The sequence below is a fragment of the Tursiops truncatus genome, chromosome 20 (assembly GCF_011762595.2).
Source record: "Tursiops truncatus isolate mTurTru1 chromosome 20, mTurTru1.mat.Y, whole genome shotgun sequence".
Classification (NCBI taxonomy): Eukaryota; Metazoa; Chordata; class Mammalia; order Artiodactyla; family Delphinidae; genus Tursiops; species Tursiops truncatus.
In genome coordinates this window covers 15,320,497-15,347,492 of record NC_047053.1, presented here as the reverse complement: position 1 = coordinate 15,347,492, position 26,996 = coordinate 15,320,497, and the positions used below count along the sequence as shown (strand labels likewise).

The 26,996-nt window shown below is 58.0% G+C and overlaps 1 protein-coding gene across 18 annotated transcripts in view; it reads right to left on the bottom strand.

Annotated features, from left to right (window-relative positions):
- The window catches only part of MYO18A (myosin XVIIIA), a 95,359-nt gene that overhangs the window by 6,702 nt on the left and 61,661 nt on the right, over nt 1–26,996 (bottom strand). For 13 of the 18 annotated variants that reach the window (XM_073797779.1, XM_073797782.1, XM_073797781.1 and 10 more), the window contains 22 exons: nt 24,969–25,078; nt 21,740–21,805; nt 18,558–18,686; nt 17,704–17,847; nt 17,225–17,314; nt 16,974–17,093; nt 16,665–16,776; nt 16,106–16,233; nt 15,616–15,770; nt 13,693–13,816; nt 13,404–13,604; nt 12,757–12,867; nt 12,180–12,284; nt 11,766–11,912; nt 11,289–11,402; nt 9,806–9,922; nt 9,534–9,617; nt 8,968–9,105; nt 6,695–6,880; nt 6,169–6,308; nt 5,337–5,381; nt 1,827–1,949 (listed from right to left, as the gene is read on the bottom strand). In XM_073797779.1, coding sequence (XP_073653880.1) covers nt 1,827–1,949; nt 5,337–5,381; nt 6,169–6,308; nt 6,695–6,880; nt 8,968–9,105; nt 9,534–9,617; nt 9,806–9,922; nt 11,289–11,402; nt 11,766–11,912; nt 12,180–12,284; nt 12,757–12,867; nt 13,404–13,604; nt 13,693–13,816; nt 15,616–15,770; nt 16,106–16,233; nt 16,665–16,776; nt 16,974–17,093; nt 17,225–17,314; nt 17,704–17,847; nt 18,558–18,686; nt 21,740–21,805; nt 24,969–25,078 — 2,689 coding nt within the window. The remainder of the gene's footprint in view (nt 1–1,826; nt 1,950–5,336; nt 5,382–6,168; nt 6,309–6,694; nt 6,881–8,967; nt 9,106–9,533; nt 9,618–9,805; nt 9,923–11,288; nt 11,403–11,765; nt 11,913–12,179; nt 12,285–12,756; nt 12,868–13,403; nt 13,605–13,692; nt 13,817–15,615; nt 15,771–16,105; nt 16,234–16,664; nt 16,777–16,973; nt 17,094–17,224; nt 17,315–17,703; nt 17,848–18,557; nt 18,687–21,739; nt 21,806–24,968; nt 25,079–26,996) is intronic. The other 5 variants (XM_073797786.1, XM_073797787.1, XM_033848554.2 and 2 more) reach the window with 3 other exon arrangements.

The following is a 26,996-nucleotide window of genomic DNA, read 5'->3' as shown; positions in this document are numbered from 1 at the left end:
GGGGCTCTCCCGGCTGAGGGCTGAGGCCCGGCCCAAGGAAGGGCTGAGGGTCCTTGACAGGCTGTCGAGCCTTGAGGTGCTGCGGCGGGAACCGGGGGAGCCTGACAGCGAGAAGCTCATGGAGGAGCAGGCCCCATCCTCGCCGGAGCCACGCTGTGTGGCCGAGGAGGCCCGGCTGACGGCCGCAGAGATGGCCGAGGCCCGGTCAAAGTCTGAGCCCCACGGCTTCTCCAGCCCCCGGCTAGAGCAGCCCCTGACCCCGGAGAAGACGGAGCCACATTCCTCAGGCTCCTCGGACTTCCTGCCCAGGCCCGGCTCCTCCCTGGGGCCCCCGCGGGCCTTCCGGGGGGGCCTCTCGGGGGAGGCTGGCCGCTCGCTCAGGGTGGTGAAGAGCGAATCCTCATCCCCAGTGCCCCCGATGGAGTCCTTCAGGGTGAGCCGCTTCCGATAGCTCAGGGAGCTCAGCACGGAGGCCGGCCTCTCCTCCACCCCCTTGCCCTCCTTCCCCAGGGTGTTGAGGGCAGCTCTGCTGTGCGGGGGTGAGGCCAGGGAGGAGAGAACCGGGAGTGGATTAGCAGCAGCAGAGAGAGAATGAGAGAGAGAAACAAGCATTAAACATAGAGAATAAAGACACCGGGGGAGGGAGAAGGGAGGAGAACTTGGCAGCAGCCCTGGCAAAGTGGCCGTGAGAGCGTCGGAGGAAATGAAGCAAAATAATTTGCGTCAGTGAAAATAGCTTCATGGAGAATGTCATGTAAATTAGACTATTGTTCTGTTTCATCACTTTTTCCCCTCGCAAACGTTTAGTTCAATTTATTTCATTGTCAACTACCTGGAGCCTGGTGCCGGGCCCTGGTGAACGGCAGTGGGGCGGGGAAGGTGGCATTATCTGCAATAACAAAATGTTGTTTGGCCGAGTAAATTAAACCAATTAGAGGGGGCCGCTGGGTGCTTGCGGTGAGGGGCTGGACTTGGGAAGGGGCCTCAGGGGAGCTGGAGAAGGAGAGGGATTACTTTTTCTACCCAGCTCACCCAGTGCTCTCTGGGAGGAGGTGGAAAGGCGAGCCCTGGGGGATCAGGACGGCTCTGAATTGGGAGGGCGGAGTCAGCAGGGAAGTGGCCACGGGAGGGGTGGGAGCAGAGGACCCCGGCTGGCCCGTAGGTGAGGGATGGGAATTGGAGACCTGGATTTCAGGGGTAGCTAGCTGCCTGTGTGATCAGAAGACTGTGACTGGGCTGGAAAAGAGGGGAGCAAGTTCCCCCAGTGGATGGGTGTTAGCAGAAAGCATGGTGGAGGGTGAGTGAAGAGACCAGAAGAAGAAGAGAATGGGCAGAGAAAGACAGAAATGTGTCTGTAGCTGTGACAGGGAAGTCAGGGGAACTGGGGCCTTTTCTGCTGCTATTCCTACTAAGACCTCAGAGGTCCACAGCCAGCCCGGACTGGCCTTGTCCAGGGTGTGGGATCCAGAGTCCCCCCTGCGCCCCATTTCAGTCTTGATTCCAAGGGCCCAAACCATCAGGTAGTTCGTTCAACATCTGTTGAATGAGTAAGTGGGGATGAAGTTAAACCTACACCAAACCAAAGCCCTGAAGCCCGGTAGGAAAACATTACCTCGGAAAAGGGTGCCGCAGACCCTGACTAAGAAGAAACCAGGCCTCCTGTGCTCATCGCATGTGCCAGGGGCAGGCCTGGGCCCCTCACGCACATACCAGGCAAGAGAGAGACGCAGGTGGCGTGAGGCCCACCCTCTTTGGGATCAAGGCGCTGCTCATCCATCCCTGGGGCACGAGGTGGCCTTTCCTCCCACCTAAGGCCACACGCTCACCTAGAACTCTTCAAGCTGCCATCATCGGAAGCCGCCTTGGAAGGCCCCTTGTTTTTGGACAACCATGACTTGACCCCGTCGACCCGGTCCTCCAGCTCTGAGTCCACATCTGAGTCCCCCTCGCTGTGGGATGAGGAGCAGAAAGGTAGGCAAGGCTGGGAAGAGGTGATCACCTGGTGGCCCAGGAGGCAGCACCAAAGTGGCAAAGCAAGTTTGTCTTGGGTGGGGGTGGGATGCAGGGCGGCATGCGCATCAGTGAGTCAGAGAGAACAAGAGAAGTTAGACGGAGGAGCGCACCATCCACAAGGGCCCTGCCCCGCTCAGCAGGCCACATTGTGTGACAGCCACCGAGGAGACCCTGGGGAGCACGGAGGCACCTCCACCCCACTTTCTGTGACAGGCTGCTGTGCAGCCAACCAATCCAGCGAGAACGACAGGGAGACCGTCCCTTCATCGATTACAGCTAAATGGCTTTTGGTTAAAAAGAGGAGTCCTGGGCCCTTCAGCTCCTCCCTGAGGCCTATTCTGCTGTTCTTGGCTGCCTGTTCCCAAAAATGTGGCTACAGCTGCTGCCACTTTCCATGCCTTTGCTGCAAGAGCTGGGCTGCTGGTGATGGAACAGAGAATAGAAGGGCTTCGTTATGACTTCAAGTGAGCTTGAACCCGGAGTCTCCTGAGCTGATGCAGTGCCAACTTGGGCACTATAGGCCATATCGCAGACCCATCCTGCGACTCCCCTTGGCCCTTAAGAAACAGAAAGGACAAGGCAGGGACCGCAGCATTTCCCGAGGGGTTCGTAAGAGATTCAAGCTGCACCTGGAGATCCAGTGGGGCCCAGAAATCCCAGACAAGAGCTCTGTCTCTCCCAGTCTCCTCTTCCACCCTCAGGAAGCCTCCAGCTCTTGCTCCCCCAGGGCTTTTTTCTGGCCAAGCTGGCCTGAGCCCTCTCGACTTGCAAGAAAGCCCAAAGGAGTCAAATTCTGATGCTGGAATCACGGTGACCTCCTCGCACAGCAGCAGGGGCTTGGAGATATAGCTCCTGAGTGAGACTGCTTCTAGAATTCTGCAAGATGTCTGCTCACCACGTTCCCTGCTATGGATATGCTAGGATTGCTCCTTGATATAAATTTCCTTTCATCTGTGTCAACAGGAGCAGCCCCATTCCTGATTTATGTTCTTGAATAAACAGCCACACAGGTGTGCACGCGTGCGCGCACGTGCGTGCGGGTGTGTATGCACACACACACACACACACACACACACACACACACACAGAAGAAGCCACCAGACTCTGTTCTGGGGGTGAGACAGCATGACTCGTGGGGAGGGGAATAAAGAAGCACATTTTATGGGCTTCCGTCAAATACAGAATTATAACAAAGACCAGGCTGGCTGATGCCCCGGTTAAACGGGAGTTTAGCAGACAGCCCCGAAACGGCTAATGCAAGCCCTGTGCCTGTTCGAGCCTGGCAGATCTACTATGGTGCACAGGCCCTGTGGAACGCCAATACCACCTGACTTATACACCCGTGCAAAAAACCTCCTTCTCTAGCTTCAAAGCCTGTAATTTATCACCGCCATTCATAACCATACTGATTGTCATTAGAAAGGAGGTGCTGTATGCATTGCAAAATCTATGTCTACATGTTAAAAGCGTTTCTGTATAAATCTCCCTTAATACTGTGCTGTTTACTGCTTTCATTAGGGTTATGGCAACAACAACTGTATCTCTAAGTAAATCGAAACATTATTTTTCTGGCTGCCTTAGCACACTCGCTCAATAACTTGGAGCAGGGGCCCAGAGCTGCTGAGGAAAAGACCCCCTCTGCCGTCAGCAGGAACCCGGCTAGGACTGCAGGCCCTGTGTGCCTGCATGAGTGCACGCTGGTGTGTGTGTGCGCGTGTGCAGTGGTTTAGAATATGATCTGAAATGCGCATTTTGTCAGTCTTCGAAGCTCCTCCAGCCCAAGGATGGCAGGGCTGGAACACACAGGGGACAGACAGTCATGGGCCCAGAATATGAATTTGCCTCCTGACATTCAGAGCAGCGAATGGGTTGAGAAGCTGGCCTGCCCGCCCTTGCCTTTCCTTTAGTTTCAATCCTATAGAGGATGTTTGGATTCTTTTCCTTAAATAATCAGGCCCGTAAACAAACTCCAGGGGCAGGCAGGCTCGGGGGGCAGTTGAAATTTTAAATGGTCGGAATTAAACCTCGCGTCAAATACAATTTATGTCCAGGCTCATGTGCTATTAGTTAACTGGGAGCTGAATCCCGGGGGAACAAACAAACGGAGACAGAACGGCAGGGGATATTAACTGCGTGTGACAACCGGGCTCCAGCGGCCCTCTGTCACTGTTACACACTATTACATTTATCATTAGCTCTCACGGAGTCCTTTGCGCTGCTGCCAGCCCATCCTGGCCAGGGTAGGAGGCCTGCCAGGCAAGAGAGAGTGGGGGAGGAAACCCAAAGCGGCGCTAGAACCACCACCTCCAAAGACCAGCCCTGTCGGACCTGAAGGAGGACCACGCCGATCTGCCTGAGGGCCCGCACATCTGCCCCAGCTGCCCAGCTCCCACCCAGAAAGAAGGAAACGGACAGGGGGTGGATTTACTGGGCTTCCCGCCACCTGACTGACAGCAGCACAAATGCCTGGGGCCTCCTTCTGCCCAAGGTGCCTGCGGAGAGTAAAGTAAACACATCTGGCTGTGTTCCCTTCCTGGAGAAAGCCTGGATGCTTTCTCCCAACAAGTAACTGTTAGACGCCCCTCACCTTCTACCCTTGTCTGCCAAAAGAAGGTGGCGGACCTTTCAAAATGAAACATACCCACTTCTTTCAGGCAGCTCAGGCTCCAAAGGAGCCCAAGGAAGGGGAGAAATCCAGCCCAAACAGACTTTTCCCCAGAGAAAGAGGCCGGGAAGCGGCTACACTTGGTTTCTGATGGGGCAGAGGCGGAGGCTCACGAAGGCAGGCTGTGGGTACCACCCAATGAGGCTGAGCTCTCCTTTCTTTTTTTTTTTTTTTTTTTTGCTGTACGCGGGACTCTCACTGTTGTGGCCTCTCCCGCTGCGGAGCACAGGCTCCGGACGCGCAGGCTCAGAGGCCATGGCTCACGGACCCAGCCGCTCCACAGCATGTGGGATCTTCCCGGACCGGGGCACGAACCCGTGTCCCCTGCATCGGCAGGCAGACTCCCAACCACTGCGCCACCAGGGAAGCGCGTGAGCTCTCCTTTCTGACAGAGCCCCCAACCTGCCGACCAAGGATGTGGGGGCCCGTGAGCCTTCCAGGTGGAGTGCACCCTTGTTGCCTGCGCTCTACAGGGCGCGGCCTGCTCCCTCGCCTCCCTTGGGACAGAGTGAGCCGTGTTAGCATGAGGGACTAGCTCAGAGGAGGAGAGGAGGCTGTGTGTCCACATGCGACATGCAGCAGGGCGGGAGCCCAGGGTTAGGGGGAGGTTAGACACCACGCGAGGAGAGGCAGAGAGCGCGTGCGCTCCAGTCCTCACGGTTTATTCTTTCTTTTCTGATACTTTGTCACCATGTCCTGCAAACTGGAAACAGAAAGAAAATGGTGGGCAAGGGGGCCGGAAGAACACAGAAAAGTCAACCAAGGTGGACCCCTCAGCCGAGGACCCCTCCTTCCTCAGCAAGACAAGGCTCTGGCTGGCTGAGACCAGGAGGTGGGACAGTGCTGTCCTCAGAGGGAGGTCCAGGCCGCCTGGGGCACCACTCCCCTGCCCTAAAGGAGCAGGCTCCCCGGGCCTCCCAGGAGCAGGATGGGGCCTCGGCCTTCAGGTGGGATGGGGGCAAGTCTTGGGGGGTCTGCTCAGGGCAGCCTTGGGAGCTTCTCCAGGGTCTGACCCCACCCCCACTGCCAGTCTGCCTGCCTCGAGACTTCCTCCTCGGCCTAAGACTACAAATCTCTATGCTAAACCATTCCCTGGGTGGGTCTTATGTGAGGAAAGCTCTGGAAACGGTAACAAGGCACCAGGGCCCTTAAATCTCTGCTCTCCCCAGAGTGGGGCAGGTGCCATCAGAAATGCAGCTAAACGGGGGAATAACTCATCTTCAACGGGCAGAGCTGGAGAGCCAGGTCCCTGGGAGGCCTGGGGAGAAGGACAGGGAGGAAGTGGCGGGGGGGGGGGGGGGTCTCACCCGGGCAGCAGCTGTCCAGCCCTCAGCTGCTGCAGGACAGGGTCCATGCTGGGGTCTGGCAATGAGGGGAGGGTGGGCTGGAGGCTCAGTGGTGGGGAGACCCAGACTGCAGCTGTTCTACCTGGTCTGGAGGCAGTCAAGAGGGCCTCCGAGCCGGCCACGGTTGCCACAGAGGCCCCTCACCTGTTGATGAGGTCCTCGTTCTCATCACTCTCCATCTCGTCCTCAATGGCGGCCTGCAGGTCCCCGATGCGCTTGAACGCCAGTTTCAGATCAGCCTGCAGGCTCTGGTTAGCAGCTTCCAGACTCTCCAGATCCATCTCCTAGGAGGGAGAGGGGGCAGTCCAGTCCACAGGAGGGCTAGTCTCTCGCCCAGCTGCCCCAGAAAAGGCCGGCTTCCAGTCTCCCTGGGCCCGGCAGCAGCGACGTGGGTGCCGCTGAGAACCTGCAGAGCTTTGTCTGCTCTGCTGTTGCTGGGCTGTTGAGGCCTGGCCTTGCCTGATGGAGACTCCGGTACCACCCTTGGCCCCTGGCCTGCCCTGAGGCTTTGTGGGCTGTGTTCTTGACATGTTCTCTTCCCTCTAATTCTGGTTTAGAATTAAACCATGCTTTCTTTGCAGCCCACCTCCACAAGCCCACGGGTGAGGTGTGTGCTTAGCAGCTTCTCAGAGGGCCGCCAGCCTCAGGCCTCGTGGGTAGGGGGCATTACCAGTTCATGTTTCTTGCGGCTCGCCTCGGCCTCCTTTCTGGCAAGCTCGCCCATCTCCTCCTTGGTGTCCCGGAGCTGCCGCTGTAGCCGCTTGTTCTGCTCCTTCTCCCGGTTCTCGGCCGCCGTGCGCTGATCCCGTTCCTCAGTCAGCTTCTCCATGTTCTCCTTGAGCCGGCCGGCCAGGTTCTGGACAGGGAGGTGGGAAGAGGGACCCATCAGCCAGGCAGAGAGCGGGGTGTGGCAGAGCTCCAGAGTCAGGAGGCCCGGGTCCAGCTCCGGCTGCCCCGCTCACTGGCTAGGTGGGCAAGCCACGAAAGCCCTCGGAGGCGACGTCCTTTGTCCTTCTGTGAGAAAGGGAGAATAACACCTATTCCCCAGGGGTCTTTTAAGGCCCGAATAAAGTAATGCATGTGAAGGGGCTCCGGAAGATGAAAAGTGCTATTATCATCATTATCACCACCTAGGTCGGAGGAGAGCTCTGGCTAGAGTCTGGGCCTGTCCACACTGATGCCGTGTGCGGGGCCTCCACGGGCAGCAGGGTTTCCCTCAGAGACCCTAAACCCAGAAGCTCCAAAAGCTAGGGCCTGTGCTCAGAAGTAAATGGCTTTACTGAGAATTCTGGATGAGGAGGGGACTCAACAGTCGTCACATGCCAAACACAAAGCCATTCCTCTAAGCCTGATGAATCTCTCTTTCCCCCGAAATGTGAACACATTTTTCCCTTCTGCGCCATAGGACGCTGAGCAAAAAAAGCCCTGGAGATTGGGGCAGAGCGTGAGGGAAGAACGCTGCTTCTGGTCCTAGTCCTTGCTTCTACCACTGACTGGCCGTGGGGTCGCCACTCTCAGCCCCCAGCCTCTGTGTCTCTAAAATAAGGCTGCATCTCTAAGGGCTGTATGTGTTTAACATTCTGTGCATCTAAACCACGGTACTGCCTTTCTGAGCAGAAGGGAAAATGAGAGAGTTGAGGAAAGGGACTGGGGCCCACGAGAAAAGGAGGCAAGTGCAGCAGGTCTGTCCTATTTTACATCCACCAGACCAGTGGCCTCCTCTGCCCCTTGATAGCTTCGGGGCCTTAGGCAACCTACTTAACCCTTCCTGTGTGTAAAACGTGGATCAAAATATTACCAAGGCAGAACGTGGACTATTACTAAGTCTCCTTCACTCTCTCTAGCTCGCCGGAGGACTGTGACCCTGTCCTGGGAGGTCCAGCCATATTTTCTTCGAAGGTCAAGGGTACTAATGCCCTCCGAGGCCCACTGCCAGCTCCACAGTCACCTATTTCCATCCCCACCCTCTCTCCTGCTCCATCGACTCAGGGGTTAATGGGGAGGTGGCAGGGATGTCCCTCAGCACCCACACCATGAACATACTTCTCATGAAGGCCTGTCAGTGCTCAGACAGATGTCTACATGCTTGGGATGCAGGAGGAGAACTTAAAATAGGATGAGAGGGGTGTAAACCCGGAGAGGTCATTCTGCTGGCCTCTTTCTTCCTACCTGCTCTGCTGGAGAGGGAGGGGCCGGAGCACGCTGGCTTCAGGAGAGTGGAACCGAAAGGATTAAATGCGGAGGTTGGAGATTACAGTTGGGAGGAAGGAGGGGTGGAAAGGGAAGATGGAGGTGAACAGAAAAAGGAGAAGGGTCGAAGGGAAGAGGGTGAAAAGTAGAGGGAGAGGACAAATGGGATGGGGAGAAAGGAAGAAATAGGTCAGGGTAAGAAAGGGAATGAGACTGGGGAGAAAATAAACAGAGGGAGAAGAAAAAATGGGGCCAAAATGGAGGAAAATGAAGAGGGAAGGAGAAAAGGCAGAGAATGCAAGCATGGGAAGAACTGAGGAAAAAAGGGAATAAAAAACGGGAGGGAGAGAAAGAGCGAGCGGAGAGGCGAGAGGACAGACTCCAGCCCTTGCAGAAGTGGCGCCACCCGCTGCATATTTACGACCCTGCCCGAGAGCGAGGGAGGGGACCGGCGGGGGGAGTGCACGGTGGAGGAAAACATGAAGACGAAAAGCTAAGCTGCTCTGGTCCCTTGGCAGAAGGCAAGCACAGGGTCAGAATGTAAAGCGGGCCGGCTCCGCGGTGCCCAGAGAGCAGGCCTGGCGAGCGGGGGAGAAGGCACCCGCCCCGTCAGCTGGCCCGGCAGCTTGCCAGAGGCCTCCGTGGAGCAGAGTGGCTGCGGGCCTGCCGGGCCCTGCTGAGCATGCGTGGCTCCAGCCGCTGGGGCCGCTCAGCCCTGCCTGCTGAGGACTGGACGGGGAAGTGTGCACCCACCTCTAGCCGCTTCACTTGGGTCCTTTCGAACTCCAGGCGTGTCTCCAGCTCCCGGATCTTAGCTTCCTGCCTGCTCACCAGGGACCTGTCCACCATGGACTGCTCCAGGAACTCCACTTGGCTCTGGAGGGCTTGTAGCTGCGGGGGTTGTGGGGGGGGCAGGAAGGGAAGAAAGAACTGAGCCTGGAAAGGGAAGGGGCAGGTTCTCTCTCTCCCTACCCCCCAGCAAGATCACTATGGTGACTAGAAGGCTGAGGGAGGGAGGGATGCACAGGAAGGTGGAAGGATGGGGCCCCGAGCCAGGGGCATTCCCCACCCGGCCCTGCGCGGGCACAGATTTTGCCCTTTGGAGAGAAAAGAGAAAGCTAAGGACCAGAGAGGGCATAGAAATGTGAAATGAGGCAGCTGAAGCTGTCTGCTATGGCGGCTGCAAGCCTAGGCCTCTGCGCTTGCTGACGCTGACTGACGGCAGAGAGAAGCACGTGCTCGCCTGTGAGCTTGGGAGTTGGTCCCCCACACAGTGGCCCTGGCACCCTCTCTCTGCCAAGGGAGACCCTGGTCCCCACCTTCTCCTGTAGCTCTTGCTTCTCTTTGTTGGCTTCTTCTAGCTGAGCCTGGAGATCATTCATCTGAGCCAGATCCCGGGAGGCCTGGGAAAGGAGAGGGTGCGAAGCAGGATCCCCCATGAGCACCAAATCCATCCCACCCCACCCCTCACTGAGGCCAGGGCACACAGGCACCATGACCCCCCCGAAGAAGAGGCTGTGCCAGGGACCTAGAGGAGGACCAGGGGACGGTGCTTCTGCAGGGTGCGGTGGGGCACTCCTGGGCAGGGTACCTGAGCCACGGCTGCCTTGTGCTTCTTCATCAGCTCATTCATGTCCTCCTGATCCTCCTCCAGCCGGCTCTGCATCTCATTCTTCTCACGCTGAAGGCGGCTCAGCTGCTCCTCCAGCTGGACAGAGGCGAAGACAGATCAGAGAGCATCAGGCCTGGCCTGCCTGATGGCCCTTGGTGGAAAGACTGAACCTCCCTAGGCCTCCTCCAATGGGACAGGGTGATGATAGGGCCAGGTCCACCCGCTGGAGGAGGTTCCAGGACCAATGATGCTCAGGGAACTGCCTGTCCTGCTGTGGGCCAGGGAGCTGAGGGAAAAGGGCTGTCTCTGCAGCTCAGGCAGACCCTGGGCTAAATGACAGCTGCTTTCTGACAGCTCTTTGGAGGCTAATGAGAAGGCAGAAAAGGTCTGTCCAGAACCAACGACCCATCATCCTAGCACTAGCGTTCAGGCCCTAACCTGTGCGCACTCTGCCCCCTTCAGGCCCCAAGGAAGGACCCCTCAAATCTGTGAAACTCTCCTGGCATGTTTCTCCTGGGACTGCCTGCTCCCTGGCCATCCAGCGCCCACAGCCAAGTCCACTCCTGGCGGGGGGAGGAGAAGAGACAGCCAACAGCAGCTTCAGGAAATGAATGAATCTATTAGCCTGTAATTCCAAACCAAAATGACTGCGCTGGCTCCTTCTCTGCCCCATCCATCTTGTTACCGGGACGTGGGGAGCTGCGGAAGACTCCGCCAAGAAATTTATTAACTCGGATTTAAATAAAATGGTAATTTTATAACAGCCCTTTTTAACACAATTAAGGAATTTGAATTACTCACCTGAAAACTGCTGAGGAGCATAAATGTCACGGGGATAAATCAAGCCAGGAGATTGGCATCTCTCAGCAGTCAGGTGACTGGCTGGGGGGCCAGGGAGCCCAGAGCCAAGCCCAGCCTCCTCCCCTGCCCCATTCCCCGCCTGAGGAGGTACCGATGGCCATGGCCGTATCCCAGTAATGAGCTTTCGGCCGATGGATGGGCCGTGGGAGAGGTGGGGAATTAAAAGCGAGGCATTAAATAAGCGCTCTAATTAGCTGCCACTTGGGCTTGTCAGTGGGCTGGCCAGGGGCAGGGGAGGGAAACGGAGCCATCCCATCTTCTTATCGGTGCTTCTGCTAATCTCTAGGTACCTGTTTACATCCCTCAGCCACATTTGCTGCCTTTATTTATGGTGTCGGGGCCTGTGGCCAAGCGCCCACAGACAGGTGGTTAAACAGGGAGATGGGCCCTTGCTGGCTCCCTCCTCCACCTCACCCCCTCCCAGGCCTCTGCTCTGAGTGGGGAGAGGTAGAGGAGGGGAGGCCCGCTCTTGCCGCAGAAAGCCCTGGCGTGAAGGGACCGGGCTGGGGAATGAGCCCTGTTTGGGGTAAAAGCAGCCACTGTCACAGCTCCATTCTCCCTCAGCCCCCCGAATCTGGTCCGGCACACCCCGCATCCTCACCGCCGTCTTGGCTTTGGCGATGTCGTCAATCTGCAGGTGCAGGTCTTCGATCTCCACCTCCATTGCTTTGCGCGCTTTCACGGCTGCTGCACAGGTGAACTCTGACTCCTCCAGCTGGACAGAGAGCCACCCCCGCCCCAGGGAGAGACGTCAGCCATTCCCTGGGGGCAGGAGGGCTGTGCAGGAGGCTCGCAGGGGAGAGAGAACCCAGGAGCTCTCCTTCTCCCCTGTTTACTTCAGACCCCAGGGCTGTGATGTGTTGTGTGTGTACCGGCATCTCCTCCCGTGACAGGGGTGGTGGATGCTGAGCCCGTCCATACCATCCGGGGCTTGACAGTCATGCATATCGCATGCGCAGACCCTGGGGAGTTTGGCTTCTCCCCACTTCCCTGTCACCTCCCTTCCCGAGGACTCAAGAACCACTGACAGGGGCAGGAGGGAGAGAGAGAAAGCTGACGGCTTCCTGTCTGCAGGTACCTGGTTCTTCAGCTGGGCGATCTCCCTCTTGCTGGGTGCGTTGTTCTTCAGGTGGTCCAGCATGATCTGAGCATCTGCCAGCAGGGCCTTGGTGCGCTTCAGGTCCTTCCGGAGCCGCTTCTCTGACTCAAAGTCTCGCTGGTTCACCTGGGTGGACACCAGAAGCTGGGGCTCTGGGCTCCGCCCCGGGGCCTCCTCCTGTCTTCCCCAAGCCCACTCCTCACCCTACCCTCACTCTCAGAGATGCCTAATGAGCAATGACAGAGGAAGTGCCAGGATTATGCCAGCTGGTGAGAAACCCCAGTGTGCAGGGGATGTGATCACCCATCCCACAGGTGATGACAGCGGGCCCTACGGAACCAGCACCCCTCCTGTTCCCAGCTCTCCCTGCGGCAGCCAGCAGTCTCCACTCACCTGGTCACTGAGCGTGGCCACCTTGTTCTCCAGCTCCCGCTTTTCCCGCAGCACCTTCTGCTTGTCCTCATACTCCTCCTCGAGCTGTACTTCCATTTGCTTTAACTGGGAACAGGGGCCCGTTCGTCCCTTCAGTGTCTGGTGCCAGCTAGCCCCTTCCCTGCTGGATCCTCCCACCCCACGAAAAGAGTGGGGCGGCGCTGAGCATGGATGACCCCAGAGGGGCAGACCCTGAATTCAAAGTTCCTAGGGTTTCAAAGCGGCTTAGGAGGGAGAGGAGGGATGGCAGGCCATGCACAGGGGCCCAGGCCCGTGTGGGAGCCCTTGCTCCAGAGCCCTTCTGCCTGCTTCTTGGCACAGAAAGCAGGGGGCATTAACTCCTCAAGGGCCTGAGCTTCTCTACAGACCCTGAGAACACACATCCCAGCCAATGCCAGGATCCCGAGCAGAGATTCCTGGTCCTGAATAGCAATGGAAAATGGTGTGGCTAAGGTAAAGAAACAGAAAAGCCCTTACTTCAAAGCGGTGATGGGGGAACCGGCATTTATATTAGACAGGTAAGTGCCCATTGCTTCACCTTTTTCTGACACGACTGCCGGGCCTCCTCCACCTCCTCATCCCGACTCTCCATCTCCTTGGAATGGGTCTGCCTCATCCGCTCCATCTCCATCTCGAGCCGCAGCTTGGCCTGGAGGTGGGTGGGAGTAGGGACTGGGTTTCTTTCCCAGTAGCACCCTGACCCCTCCCCACTGCACCCTCATGGGCCGCTCTCCCCAGGCTTGGGAGCAGGGAAGGTCTCCCTTCGCTCCCACCTTGTTTCTATGGCAAGTGGCTTCTCCAGAGAAGCTGAACTCCTTTCCTAGATGTCTGGCACAGGCCCAGAGAAGGCTGCTGGGGGTGGGGGCAGTCCTGCAGCTTTTCCACTTGGCCTCCAGGCTCTAGCTCCCTGAACTGACACGGTAGCTCAGTGGCAGGCTGGATGGGCTCATGGCCTTCCTGCTGCCATGCACTCTGAGCCCCTCACCAGTGGAGGTCAATTAAGATCTGTTCTTGTGGAAAGTACCATGAAAGCTTAATTATCTTCACACTGTGGTTGGCACGGATCAGGTGCTCCCTCAATACTTTGTGAATAAGAGAAGGAATGATCGACTGAATTTGGGATCTTGTCCTCCTCTGGCCCACACCCCAGGGTAGCTGTGGGGACGGCAGCCAAGCCCTCAGCACCTGCTCCAGCATCTGGATGGTCCCCGCCTGCTCATCCAGCTCCTCCTCCTGATCCTTGACCTTGGCCTCCAGGTCTCGGAGCTGTTTCTTGACCTTGGCCAAAGAGGCCTCATCCTTGGACTCTTGGGAAGAAATGTCCTGGAGCTCAGCCTCCAATGACACAACCTTCTGGGTGAATCCCGCAATGTCCATGTCTTTCTCCTGGAGCAAAAGAGAAGATGAGGCTGGCCCTGGGCTGGCCCGAGCCTGTGACGGGGTTGGGGTATGGACGATGGGAAGCCCCACGCACCTCCATCTGCTGCTTCAGGCTGAAAGCCTCGGCGAGGAGCATGTCCTTCTCCCGCTGCAGCTTCTCCCGCTGCAGCTTCTCCCGCTGGGCCTCCTCATGCGCCTGCGAGAGCTCACTGTCAAACCTGCGAGGGAGCGTGGCCATGCGGCTCCGTCAGATAAGGGAGGAGTCCAGGTCTCCAGCACCCAGAGGCCGCCCGGAAGTGGTGCCACAGATGTGGACAGGACCCAAGTCAGGGGGAATCATGCAGCCTGAACTTGGGGCCAGTGGTCAGGTGACATTTAGGGGTTACAGGTCAGGCCACCTAGGCCCTGCTGAGCAACCTGGTCTGGGATGGGGTGGGTAGGGATTTCATCACACAGGTCCAAGGAGGCTTTTCACCAGATGGGGCTGAGAGGGAACCACAGACTGCTTCCAGGGAAGAGGTGGACAGACTCTCCTCTGGCATTGTCTCGACCTTTTCCCTTTCAACAGATCAAAGAATGGGAAGAGGGACCAGGGTGAGGGCAGAGCGGGCATCAGAATGGGTAGAAATGGATGTCCTGCTGCGTCTAACTCACTTTCTACAGTTCAGTCTGGCAACTTTAGATAGAGCAGCTGGCTGCTGCCCCACCTCTGAGCACTAGGCCCTGGCCAGGCCCACCTGCTCCAGCAGCACCCTGTCACCCCCAGGACACCCCACACCAGGCTGGAGGCCCCAGTCCCACTGTGCCCGGCTGGCAGCGTGCTTCAACGGGCACACGGTCCACGGTCGGGGGCCTCTTTCTTCACTTCTCCACTTCCCAGCCTTCCATTTCCTGCCCAGTGACGCTACAGAAGGAGCAAATTGCTGAAATTCCTCTTACCACCTTCGCTGAAGAGCTAATCGGCTTCAGGTCAAAAACTGGACAGCTCATCCCCATCCCAACTCCACATCAAAAAAAAAGTAAGAAAACTCCGGGCAGCTGAAACCTAATAAGGTGCCCAGCGGGGAGTGCAGTGAGACGGTAACTAGGCCGAGCTGGCACTGTCAGGGGGGTGCTCTGAGCGGGGGCGGGGTGTCCCGCTAAGGGTGTCTGCCGCTAAGTAAAAGGGAAGGTGGGGGTAAAAATGAGAACTAGGGAAGCAGAGAGTCACAGAGCTGGGAGGGAGAAATATAAGGCCTTCCTACCTCCCCCCACTCTCTGCAAAGCAGCAGCCTGGCAGGCCCGAGTGAGCCCAGGAGGCCAAGGGTAACCCTGGGTCACTGAAAGGACTCAGCCCTGCCGTCCTCACCCCCAGGGCGTGGGTGTAGGGCTGCCCCTTCACAAAGGCAACTGGTGCCTCTGCTGAGAACCCGACCCCTGCAGCGGGGAACCGGGTGCCGTTCCCACCCCCTGGGGCACCCTGCTGTTCCCAGGGTGTGAGGGTTCCTCCCTGTTACTAATAGAGGCATCCCATTCCCATCCCCAGCCAGGGAAGTTAATTTAGATTGGATTTTCTCCTGTGAGGGCTACACCTGCCCCCCTTTGTGTCATTACATTTACCATAATGAGATGGAAGCGGCACGATAGTTTAACGACATTAGTCAGGAGAGTGTGTTTGTGTAGCTGAGGCAAGGGAGAGATGGGGAGCCGGGCGAGGGCAAGAGGCAGGGCCGCCGTGGAGAGGTTCCTGCACGGGCTCTGGCTGACACCCATCCTTCCCGGCCCCAGGCAGGGTGACAGCACATACTGAGGGGAGCGTGTCCGAGAGCGAAGCCCTGAGCAAGCCGTCGGTGGGGCTGTGGTCTGCGTGCTCCTTAGGAGTGAGACTCTGACTCACATTCCGGGATGAGTGACCATGCAGGCAAAGCCCCTGGCCAAATTCAGGCCCCCTCTTCTCTCCTCCCCGGAGGGAGGCAGGGAGCCCTGTCTCGTGCTGCTCTAGGAAGTCCTCTGCGTCCAGGGCAGGGGGCCCACCCACCTCCTCTGCTTCTTCTCCAGCTCGTGGCTGCGGACCTGCTGGCCCTCCAGGTGCAGCTTGGTGTCCTGCAGCTCGGCTGCCAGCCGCTGGCACTTCTTCTTGAGCTGCTGCAGGGCCCGCTGGCTCTCATCACTATCTGCCTGCAGGTCTCCAAGCTAGGGGGCAAGATGGGGTGCAGGCTCAGCAGCCATTGAGAGGCCCAGAAGTACTGGTCAAAGAGGTGAGGAGAAGGGAGTGGGTGGATGAGGGGGAGACGTGGGGATGGGGGATGAAGTCAGGGTCGTCCAGGGAACCTAAGACACTCTTAACAACAGCTTGCCTTTGGTTGGCCCCCGAACCAAGAGGCGAACATGTCAACCAACCCTTCCCCGTTGCTCCCAGGGCCTGCCTGGCTCCGGCCACTCCCTGGGCCAACACGTGGCGCCAAGCCCCTCCCAGCTTCTCCCAGCTCCTCCTAGGCACAGACCTCCGCTTCTTCCACCAGACTCACCCGCCTCTCCAGCTGCCTTTTGCTCTGCTGCTCCACCTCCAGCTTGTCCTCAAACTCCTGCTCGAGCCGCTTCTTGGTGAAGTCCACCTCCCGCACCGCTCGCTCATACTTCAGGCGCCACTCGCCACCTGTGGGGTGGGGGCAGACAAGGGAGGACCGAGCTGCTGAGAGTCCCTGAGAAGGGGCCGAGGGGACGAAGGATGGGGCAGCAGGTGGAGTCAGCTGGAGGAACTCAGAAAGGTCCCTGGAATGGTGGCTTCCTCCCAAGGCAGAAGGAGCCACTAGCTGGGAGAAGCCTAGAGAGGGTGATGTGGCCACGTGTGCCGTCTTCTCCCCAGGGACCGGCAGACCGTGGTCCTCAGACATCATCATTATCACGGCTGTTACCGCCCTCCACGATAATCGCCTGCACTTACTGGCACCTCTACTTTCTCATCAGTTTATTTCACGTAGCCTTAAAACAGCCCTACAGACAGGAGACAAGGGGTGTGGTTTCCTAGGGGTGGGCATCGGAGGTTGCCACTCAGGCCACTTCCAAGTCCTCCAGCCTCTGACCCACCTGTGTCATCATCATCCACTTCCCCGTTGATCTCAGCTGCCCGGATGAGACGGGCCTCCATCACTTCCATTTCCATCACCTCCATTTTCTTCTTCAGTGCATCATACTGGGTCTGCAGAAGAGGAGGCTATGAGGTATGCCGATCCCCCCCTCGCGCAGTACCACCCGCGCCCCTGAACCACCGAGACCACAGTCCTAAGCTTACCCGGGGCAGACAGGGGTGCTGGGCTGGTGGCAGAGGTGCCACCTATCATTGGGGGAGCAGTGGGCACTAGAGTGCGGCAGCCGCTAGCACGGTCCTGCCCTCACCTGCAGCTCCTTCATCTCCTTCTCAGCCCGGAGCCTCTCAGCGGTCTCCGCGTCCAGCAGCTGGGAGGCGGACTCTCCCGTGTTACGTTCATCCGTCAGCTCCGATGTCAGCTCTGAGATCTGTGGTTGGGGGAGGGAGTCGCCACCAGTTGAACTGCCTGCCTCACTCAGCTGAAACAGCAGTGGGGGGCCTCCTGGGCTGGGCGCCCTGCGGAGGTGGGCCGATCAGTCTGGTGCTGGGAGGCACTCACCCGGGTCTCCAGCCGGTCACTGCTGAGACGCAGCTCGTTCCGCTCCTTCTCCACCTTCTCAAGCTTGCTCCTCAGCTGCTGGATCTCTTCCTAGGGTGCAGTAAGGCGGGCAAAGTGAGCCAGAGGCCCTGGGAGAGGTTGGGGCCCAGGAGCTGCACCCTTGGGGTGAATGAAGCTGGTGAAGCTTGGGCCGGGACACGAGGGCACTGGAAGCCACTGCCTCCCTGGGGCTCCATCCCTAGACCCTTCCCCGTATGCTGAGGATGCTTGAGGTCTTATCCTAAGAGGATACCTAGGGGCTCAGCCAGCACCCCAGAGGGACGCCTTCTGTTTGCTGGGCATAGTTCAAGGATACCAGCTCTCTGGACTAAACAAAGGAGCACTTGGGAGCCCAAGACAAGCTGGCAAAACTCTTGCCCACGTGGATCAACTACAGCCCTTCCCTCCCAGCAGCGTGGCTTTCCCAGGCTGTTACGTACGTCTTTGTTCCGGATCTGCTCCTCTGACAGCTGTACCTCAATGAGGGGTCGCACCGTGGTGAAGAGCTTCCACCAGGGCCAGTCCTTCACCCCTTTGTTCTTCTTGATGTTCTTCTGCACACAGCGAATGGCCAGGTCTTGGATCTAAGTTGGGGTGGGGCGTGGCACACAGCAGGCTCTCAGTCCTGAGCCCACCAGGACCCTCCCCACCACCAGCTCAGCTGTTGGGCTGCTCCTCTGGCCAACTGACCCCGAGTCAAACACTCCCTAAGCCACCCCTTGCCCCCAGCCTCCCTCCGTTCCTTAGAGAGTGGGAGGCAGACAGCCCGGCCCTGGGAGCACCGCACTGGGCGCTAACCGCTCCGCCCTCATTAGGAATAACTTTGTCTGCTTTATTTGCTGCCTGATTATTTCCAGCACCCTGGCCGAGATGTGCTCTAAAACCTAATCTTGCTGAAACACAAGAGTCGGAGGTACTGGCTGTTTTATGGACCTGCTAATAAGAAAAGGAGACGCTGACGCAGCTCCTTAACCCTCACGGAGCAGCCTACGATCCGGAGCCCACCTTTGCCCGGGCCCTGCTCCCCACCACCCTAGCCCTCGGACCAGGCCACACAGCCCCATCGCTGGGTACACGAGCACTGTCACTGGCACCAGGGAGCTGCCCATCCCCTGCCCTGGCCCAGGGCACGCTGCCCCGGGACGTCCAGCCTCTTCTCCCCCAGATAGCGATAACTCACAGCCCCACGACCTCCTGCCCGCACGTTCCCTCGAGTGTCCCTCCCCCACCCCCAGGAGCTCAGCTCTGCCCATCTAGGCTGAGGAGTGGGACGGGGATGGCCCTGCAGCAGCACCTTTTTCTTCTTGAAGTGCTGACGGGCCAGGTAGCCCCTGCAGGCTGCCTGGAACAGGGTCAGGTTCCTGCTGGTTTGTTCATCCCGCTGTTCCTCCAGCCGTGCCAGTGTGCCTGCCCGGAAGAACACCTGTGGAGACGCGGGCCAGGTGAAGGTGGGAGCCTGGGCTGGGGGCAACCCGGTGGAGGAACGAGCAGCTGGCACAGAAAGCCAGCAGGCCCAGAACCTGGCCCTTGGCCTGGGAAGAGCCTGAAAACCCCGGGGTCTACGAGGAGGGAGGAAGAAAGAGGCTGAGGGAGGAGGGCCAGGCTGGGGGCTGGGGAGGCTTTGGAAGGGGAGGAGCAAGGTAGGAAAGAGATGAAAGGAGAGGGAGGCCGGAGGGAAGGTATCTGGGACAAGAAGGACGTGAAGCGGCGGCCGGTCATATGGGGAGGCGGCCCTCAGCAACACCTATGGTGGCTTCTTCCCCCAGGGCTGCCAGCAGCACTGCCCACGCCCCTGTACCCACGGCCACTGCAGGCCCGCCACGGGCTCCAGCCGCCTCTGGCCTCCAGCTGCCTGCGATCAGGCAGATGGTGGTGTATGTGTTTAAGAAGGAAAAGGCCCAGGATGCAGTGTGCAGAGAAGGGGGAGGCCGGGGAGGGGGCCCCTCCTCTGCATCCTCCCAGCTCCGTTTCATGTCGGACTGTCTCCTCTTTCATGTGCCAACACCCTGCCCCCACACCCAGGTTTCATCTCGTGAAAGAGCCAGTGGGGTGGGTGAGGGTTGGCCCAGGCGAGGGACCTGTCACACGGGTTTGGGGGCCGGAGGGCAGGCGTGAGAGGAACCAGCTGGATGTCCCCACACCCAGCCTTTCCTCTCACTCTTTGGTGCCCTGAGCTGGGACTGGATAAAATGTTCTGTGCTAAGAGAAAAAGAAGAGGGGGAATCGTCAGGTGAAAAAAAGACTAGTATCCTTGCAGAGGGCAAAGGCCATCTAGGTATACACCACCTCCACCTTGCCCAGAAGACAGAAAATTCCCTTTTGTGGGGCAAAGAGAAGATGTGAACTCCACGGGAAACATTCAGAACCGATAGGCACGGTGTCCCCAGGCCTCCCTCCAGGGAAGAAGTGGGAGAGAGCCCGCACTTTCTGCTGAGAAAGCTCCGCCTCTGGCAGGAACCTAGTTCCCCGAGGCTGGCCTGGGAGAAAGCCAGCTCAGTCCTCTGCAACACGCAGGGCTGAGCGCCTGGGATCTCCAGTGGGTCTCGAGCCCTACCTGAGCCTCTGTTTCCCACGATGCGTGAGCCTGAGATTCCACAGGGGGTGTGAGAGACCCAAGTCCCCCGAGAGGGTGGGCCAACATGCTAGTGGTCAGTCTGACTAGGCAGACGTGAGGTGTCAGGGAGGGGGATGGAGAAAGGCCCAGAAATACACTGAGAAGCGAAAGGATGGTCTGGAGTCTAGAGCAGTGAGCCTCAAACCTCTCTTGACCTCTGTACATTTGTGGGGTTGAGTCTTTTTGAGTATCAGGTGACATCTCAGGGCCGTCTCTCCCCGTGAAACACACCTATCCACACATGTTTTACAAACATCAGGAAGCTCTCAGACACCCAAGCTTCCCTGCCTGAACCCTCAGGGTCCTGTGGGCTCAGGTTGAGACCCCCTTTCCTCTGAAGCAATGGGACACACACACAGGGAATCCTCACTCACCAGCCAGTACTAACCACAGCCCAGAAGCCCTGAAACTTCTCTCCCAAACCAGATGTCAGCAAACATCTGACTTTGCCCCTAATTCTGCTCTGAGCGTGAGTGGGCCCTGGGGTTCTCCTGTTTCAGCCAGGCACCTGGGATGATGCAGAGAGTCGGAGAGGGCAGCTGGGAAGAGGACCAGTCTGTGCAGGCCTTCTTCTACCCAAGACATACCTTGGAGGAGGTGCCAGCCCCAGGGCCAGCCAGCAGCGGCTCAGCCTGCCAGAGTTGACAGGAGCCCACCCAGGGAGAGAGCAAGAGGCTGCAGTGAAAAATCTGACTGCAGGCCTCCCAGGGAGGAAGCTCAGCTGGCCGCTCCTGAGCTTAGAGACAGGTGGGGAGGAGGCAAGCAAGAAGGTGAACCAGACAACGGCAGAGACCAAAACCAGAAAGATGACACGGAAAGAGGCTGGGACCACAGAAGGCACAGAGGACAAGGAAAGAAGCAGAAAATAACAGATCTGAAACCACGGAACAGAGACCAGCACGGACAGCCACGGCCCAAAGGAAAAGGATACACCAGGGACAGCACAGACGAAGACAGAGGCAGGGGACAGGAAACGGATCCCCAGTGAGCGAGGGGGCAGAGGAACCAAAACCATGACTCAGAAGCAACGCAGGGAGAACAGAGCTGACAAGCAGTACGCAAGGCTTTTTTGCGAGCACCCCCTTCCACCTCATACTCCCACGCGTTCTTTCCCTCTCTGCTGACAGACAGACAGTCCAGAACCCTCCCGGTGGCTCCCAACTGCTCTCCGTCCCACCTTGGCCCTTGAAGCACAAACGTGGATGCCACCTGTCAAGCCTCCCAGTCTCGGGAGAGAGGGGTGTCCAGGCTCCCTGCCCCGCGGGAGGGACGCTCGGCTGGCCCTCTGGTATGGAGCGACGCGGCAGACTGGCACCTGGGGCCAGGTGTGCCTGCCTTTTGTGCACGACGTTCCATTCAGGTGAGGAATTCGGCCTGTTGGACGGGTGGTGGCGGCACAGCCTCACCAAGCCCTGCTTGCTCTCTGGGACCCTGGCAGCCCCAGACGACTCACCCAAGGAGGCTCTGCCTTCCCGCCTCTCCCAGCTCTCCCTTCCGTCTTCCCCATTCCCCACACCAGGACTCAGGCCAATTCTGGGCCACCTTCTGACCCACTCCCTCCTGACATCACAGAGGTGTTCCGTGCACTGAACAAGACAGTTATTCAGAGGGAGGGAGAGCCAAGTTTGCTGCAGCTGGAGTATTCTACTTCCTGGCCCCCAGCCCTGAAGGGGGCAGCTTGAGAGGAAGGGCAGCCCCAGAGTGGCTGGGGGGGAAGGGGGCTGGCGGGGGCAAGACCCAGCAGGGGCCCCAGGAGACTCCTGAAGTTGGACTGAGCAGGGAGAGCAGGAGGGGAGGGGCAGCCACGTGGACAAGTGTGACCAGAGAGTGAGAGCGACTGCCTTCCTGTAGGGACAACTCACCCGGCTCAGGCCCATGCAGCAGCTGCTCTGCTCCAGGTCCAAGGACTCCAGCAGCTCCTCCACCGCCTACAGAGAGATGCCTCTGTCAGGGAGCCCACCCGGGGACTCCCCACCTCCACGCAGGGCTTCTCCCAGTCCCTCAGCCCTTCCCGTCCTCCGTTCAGTCCGCTCTTTATTCAGCGAGCACGTTCGGTGGCTTCTGCAGCGTCAGGCCCCTTGCTGGATTCCGGGGATATAAAGATGACTGCGAGAGGAACACGCTATCTTGTTGGGGAGCGAGACAAGAAAATTGGTGAAGTACACAGAGGAGGAGGCATCTAAGCCAGACAAGGGAGCTGTGGAAGGCACTCGGAGGAGGTGTTGCTTGTGCCGTCTTTAGATACGAGTAAGAATTAGCCAAAGTAGGGGTGAGGGCATTTCAGGCAGAGGTACTAGCATGCGCAAAGGCCTGAAAGCATAAGGCAGCAGGGAGCGCCGAGGAAACTCCAAGTAGTTCAGTATAACTGGAGGGTGGGGCGGGCAGCAGTTAAGGGGCGAGTAGATAGGTGGGCAGGGGCAAAGGACGTGAGCCTGTGTGCTCCGAGAGCCCCTGGAGGGTTCTCTCGGGGAGGGGCACGGTCAGATGTGCTCTTGATAGAAATCCCACCGGCACATGAGTGGAGGATGCAAGGACCCCTTAGGCAGGAATCCATAGGAGAGAAGGCTAGAGCCTGACCCAAAGGGAGGAGAGGAGGTGGAGATGCGAGAGACCTTAAGGAGATGAAGCCTTGCCCGATGTGGGGGGGTGGGGGTTAGACGAGAGGGAGGAAGCTAGGGACACATGGCGGTTTCTGACTTGTGTAGTAATTAGTTACTGGTGCCATTCTACAAGGTAGGCAATACAAGAGACAGAGTAGGTTTGGGAGGAGATATAATCAGTTTGGTGTGAGCGTGCAGAGTTTGAGGTACTATAAGGGCGTACAGGTAGAGCAGCCCAGAAAGCAGCTAGATGGAAATGCACGTCTGGCGTGGGAGGGAGGCCTGGGCTAGAGGCATTGATCTGGGAGTCATCAATATATATGCGGTAATTGAAGTGATGGGCATGAATGAGGTCGCCCAGGAAGAGGGTGTGGAATAGAAAACAGATAACGGCCAAGGAGGGAGTCTTAGAGAAGAGAGAGACCTTTACTTCAGGGGGGTGTGAAAGACGGGAAGCTTAGAGGGACTGAGAAAGAAAGAACAGAGAGACAAGGGGAAAACCAGGAGTGGCATCAAAGAAGCTGAGCAGAGAATGTTTCAAAAAGAACAGAGCTGTCAACAGTCACATGTTGGCAAGAAGCAAAGAAAAGTGCCCATTAGCTCTGGTAACATGGAGGGCTTGGGAGGACAAGACCGGTCCCCGGTGTCAGGGGTGGCAACCAGGCAGCTACCGGTGGAGGAATGAACGGCAGTGGAGCAAGGGCAGCAAGAGGAGACTAAGTGTCGATGGTGCAGGGCACGAGGGAGGGTTGATGGAAGGCTCCTTTCTGAACGTAATGTCTGTGGTACGTTTCTCCACTGAGAGAAGAGCGGCAGAGGAGAGGCCGGAGGAACAGGAGAGAGAGAAGACGTATCGCTGATGGAGCAGGTCTCCAGAGAGGCCAAAGGGAATTGGTTCCAAAGCACGGGAAGAAGGGACCGGACAAAGGGAGGGAGGATACTTCTCCCACCCAGACAGGAGGGCTGGGGAAGAAGGAGGCACCTGGAGAGGAGTGTACAAAGGCAGGAGGAAGTTGGAGCCTCGATTTTATCAGCGTTTGGAGGCAAGGTCGACTGCTGGGAAGGTGCAGTGGGGGAGGATTTGAGGAGAAAGACGGAGAATGGAATAGCAGAGAAGGAGCTCGGAACAGGGGCCAGGTAAGGATGGAGCATGTGGAAAATGGGGCCCAAGGGTCCAGTGAGCCTGGAGACTACGGACCTATAGGAATTCAAGTCCCTGCAGTTGTATAAATTTCTCCCACAGCCCTTTGGGAGCCCCAAGCCAAGGAGAGCAGACGTCCAAAGGCGGCCCTTCAGGGCTGGGATTGAGCAGGGAAGGTGCTATGGGAAGCTCAGGAGAGCTGAGGGTGAGGAAGGCCGAGTGACTGGAGGGCAGGACCACGGCGTCGAGACTGAGAGGAAAAGGAAGTGAAGTCAGAAGGGAATGGACAGAGCAGAGAAAATGGAGTGGGATCCAGAAATGAGCGGTGATGATGGAGTCATAGAGCCGGTGTCCTGAGGAAGGGGTCAGATGCACAGGTAGGAGGCTGTGGTGAGAGATTTCAGGAGCGGAGAATTTCCAGGGATGATGAGGCGCTGGGTGTAGCCATGAGGGGGAGGTGGGAATGGAGGTCAAGGGTGAGAGAGAAGGGGGTGTGGGTGGGTCATCTATAGCCACACCAAGGTCACCCTGCACACTGGCAGGTCCCGGATGGAGAGGGTAGGGAGAAGGTCTTTGAGGCCTCCATCAGTGTGGGTCTGTGACTCGGGGGGCAGCAGGAGGCAGGGGGCTTCCTGCCCTGTCCTGCACAGCATTCTCTCTTTGAGGAGAGCCGTCCTAAGGCCTGAGATGCCTTCCAAGTCAGGCTGAGTGCCTGAGGCCAGAGCACAGTGCAGGAGGGTTCCTCGGCTCAAGGAGCCCTTTGGCTCTCTGAGGAGTTGCCTCTGGGGGTCAAGGTGACAGCCGAGAACGGCAGGGAGACATCCCTTCACACAGCCAGGAACTCACCAACCTGGCTGACAAGGGGCCTGCCCTGGGAGCCTTAGGCTCACCCTGGCACCAGGAAGGTGCGGCCACATCAATCTTCCTCCAAGGAGGGATGCCTGCCCCTCCCCTGGACAGCTTCCTGCTGAAGGAACTAGGCCCTGGTGTGGAGGTCAAGGCCGAGGGGCCCGGGTGCTACCAGTGGGGCACCCAAAACACTCGTTCTAATCTGCCACCTGGGAGGCTCTTGGGTGACTGTCTGGCTCACCGGAGAGCAGACACCCTCAGCTCGGGCCTTTAAAGCGGGTGGCTCTCCTGTGATTCCTACAGTCCATCCGTGCCCCGGGCTGCCTTCCCCCCACTGCCACAGCCTGGCTGCCATGTGTCCCTGGCCTGGCCCTGGTTGGGCAAAACCAGGCACCTGACCCAGGGCCAGCCTGGCTCTCTCTAGGGGAGGAAGGGCAGCTGCCTGGAGGGGTCTGAGCAGAGGGAGGAGGGTCTGGCGGGGCCGTGGGGACCCAGACCTACCCGCTTTTCATCCACCACAATGTAGTTGCGCCCGTGTTTCTTGGTCAGGTGCGGGGCCAGGACGTCGAAGCGGCGGCGGAACTCAGAAAACACCATGTGGTCAGGGTAACCTAGGGAGAGAGCGGCCCGGAGCCAGGCCCGTCAGCCTCGCCTGCTCCCAGAGCTCCCAACAACCACTGGTGCCCAGGCAGAGTCACCTGAAAGCGAAGAGACTGCGGGGGGAGGAGAGCCCGCGGTCGAGGTCGCCCCGGGAAAGGAGAGTGGAGAGGAAGAGGCAGGGGCGACGGACAGGAGGCGGGAGGACAACCAGGCTGCCCCACGCTGGGACTGCGGGGATTAAACAGGGAACAGGTTCTTTTAGAAGGAAGCAACTTCCTTGTCGGTGAGGATGCAAACGGGGGGACGGCTGACCACCTGGAAGGAATGCTATGGAGGTAAGAGCCTGGATGACCCCTAAGATGCTTTCTAGCCTCCAGGTCTATGACTCTGTGATAACCCAGAGAAGGATGTCTTGAGGAATTAATAAGAAAAAAAAAAAAAAAAAAGAAAATAGGGCATCGGAGAATAGCAGAGAGGAGAAGTGCAAGGGCTTAGGGTTGGAATCCTGCCCTGGTTCTTGCTATCATGTGACCTTGGACCAGTCACTCAACCTCTCTGAGTCTCGGTTTCCTCGTCTGTAAATGGGGGCCCTACCACTTACCCCACATGGTAGTCATGGTGCTTAAATGGGAAAATGTGTAGAAAGCACAGGTTGGCTCACTTGGTGGGTGTTCAGAAAGGGCTCCCTTCCTGCCACCTTCCTGACCTTGGGCCCTAGGCCCAAGGTGACCAAAAAGGCTTGTAGATTCCCTTTCCCTAAAGAGTGTTACCTCTAACGGAGATTCCCTACTGTCTGGGCTTGAGGCTGGGGCAAGGTCAGGATTGTGGCTAGCGAGAGGTTACCCTGAGGCACCCCGAGGACACCAGAGCCCACGGCAGTGGACCAAGAGACCCACTCCTATGGAATCACAGAATTTCAAGCCCAAAAGAGGTCTTACACCGGATATAACTCAGCCTCCAGACGTGAAAACTGAGGCCTGAGAGGGGGAGTGACTGGCTTGCTCAGGGTCACAAAGCCTGCGGCTGGAGGCAGAGCTGGACTCCAAACCCAGGCTCCTGACAGCCCGTCGGGGGCTCGCTCCACCTCAGCGGCCTAGCTGGCTCTGGGAAGCCCTCCAACTGCGAGATGGGGCTGACGCATGTGCCTGATGATTGAAACAGGAGGCGGGGGCCACTGAGGGGCCAAGACAAAGTGAGCTATTGATTGTATCTGAATTGCAATTAAATTGATGGGCCGGGATAGCAGGTCCGGACGCCTGGCATCTTAATTAATCATCAGCGCCGTCGATGGTGGCTGGGGGCTGGGGGAGGAGAGGGGGTCCGCTGCGGCTGGCCTCATCGATCTGCTTGTCTGAGTAAAGCACATTGATTTTGGTTCAGAGCGGTAACAATCTGGTTTTGAAATAATAAACAGCAACTCCTTACCAAGACGTGGGGACAGATCGATGATTTATTTAGAGCAGGGCTGGGAGCCCGTTTCCTAGCTTTGGCTGCTAAGGAAGTGACGGTGCCCCTGTGGAATGCCTCCAGGGGACCTGGCTGTGGGTAGGTGGGAGCCTGCATGGTCTTCTAGCTAAGGGAGAAAAGGGCGGAAACCTGGCGATTCATAACTTTTCAGGCAAACGAAACCCTACTCAGAAACTGGTCTGTTTCGGTCAAATCCTGCTCTGCCACTCACGCGCTGTGTGACCTTGGGCAAACTACTTAACCTCTCTGAGCCTCAGTCACCTCATCTGGGGATGATACTAGTACCTACATCTCATGAAGTTGTTGGGAGGATTAAATGAGTTACTGTGTGGGACGAGTTTAGAATAGTGTCTGGTATACCGTAAATGCTCTAAGGATGTTAACTACTGTTGTTATCGTCCTGTCTGGCCCCTCGTCCAGATGGGTCCGTAAAAAGGGTCTGTCTGACCTTTCTTGGGAATT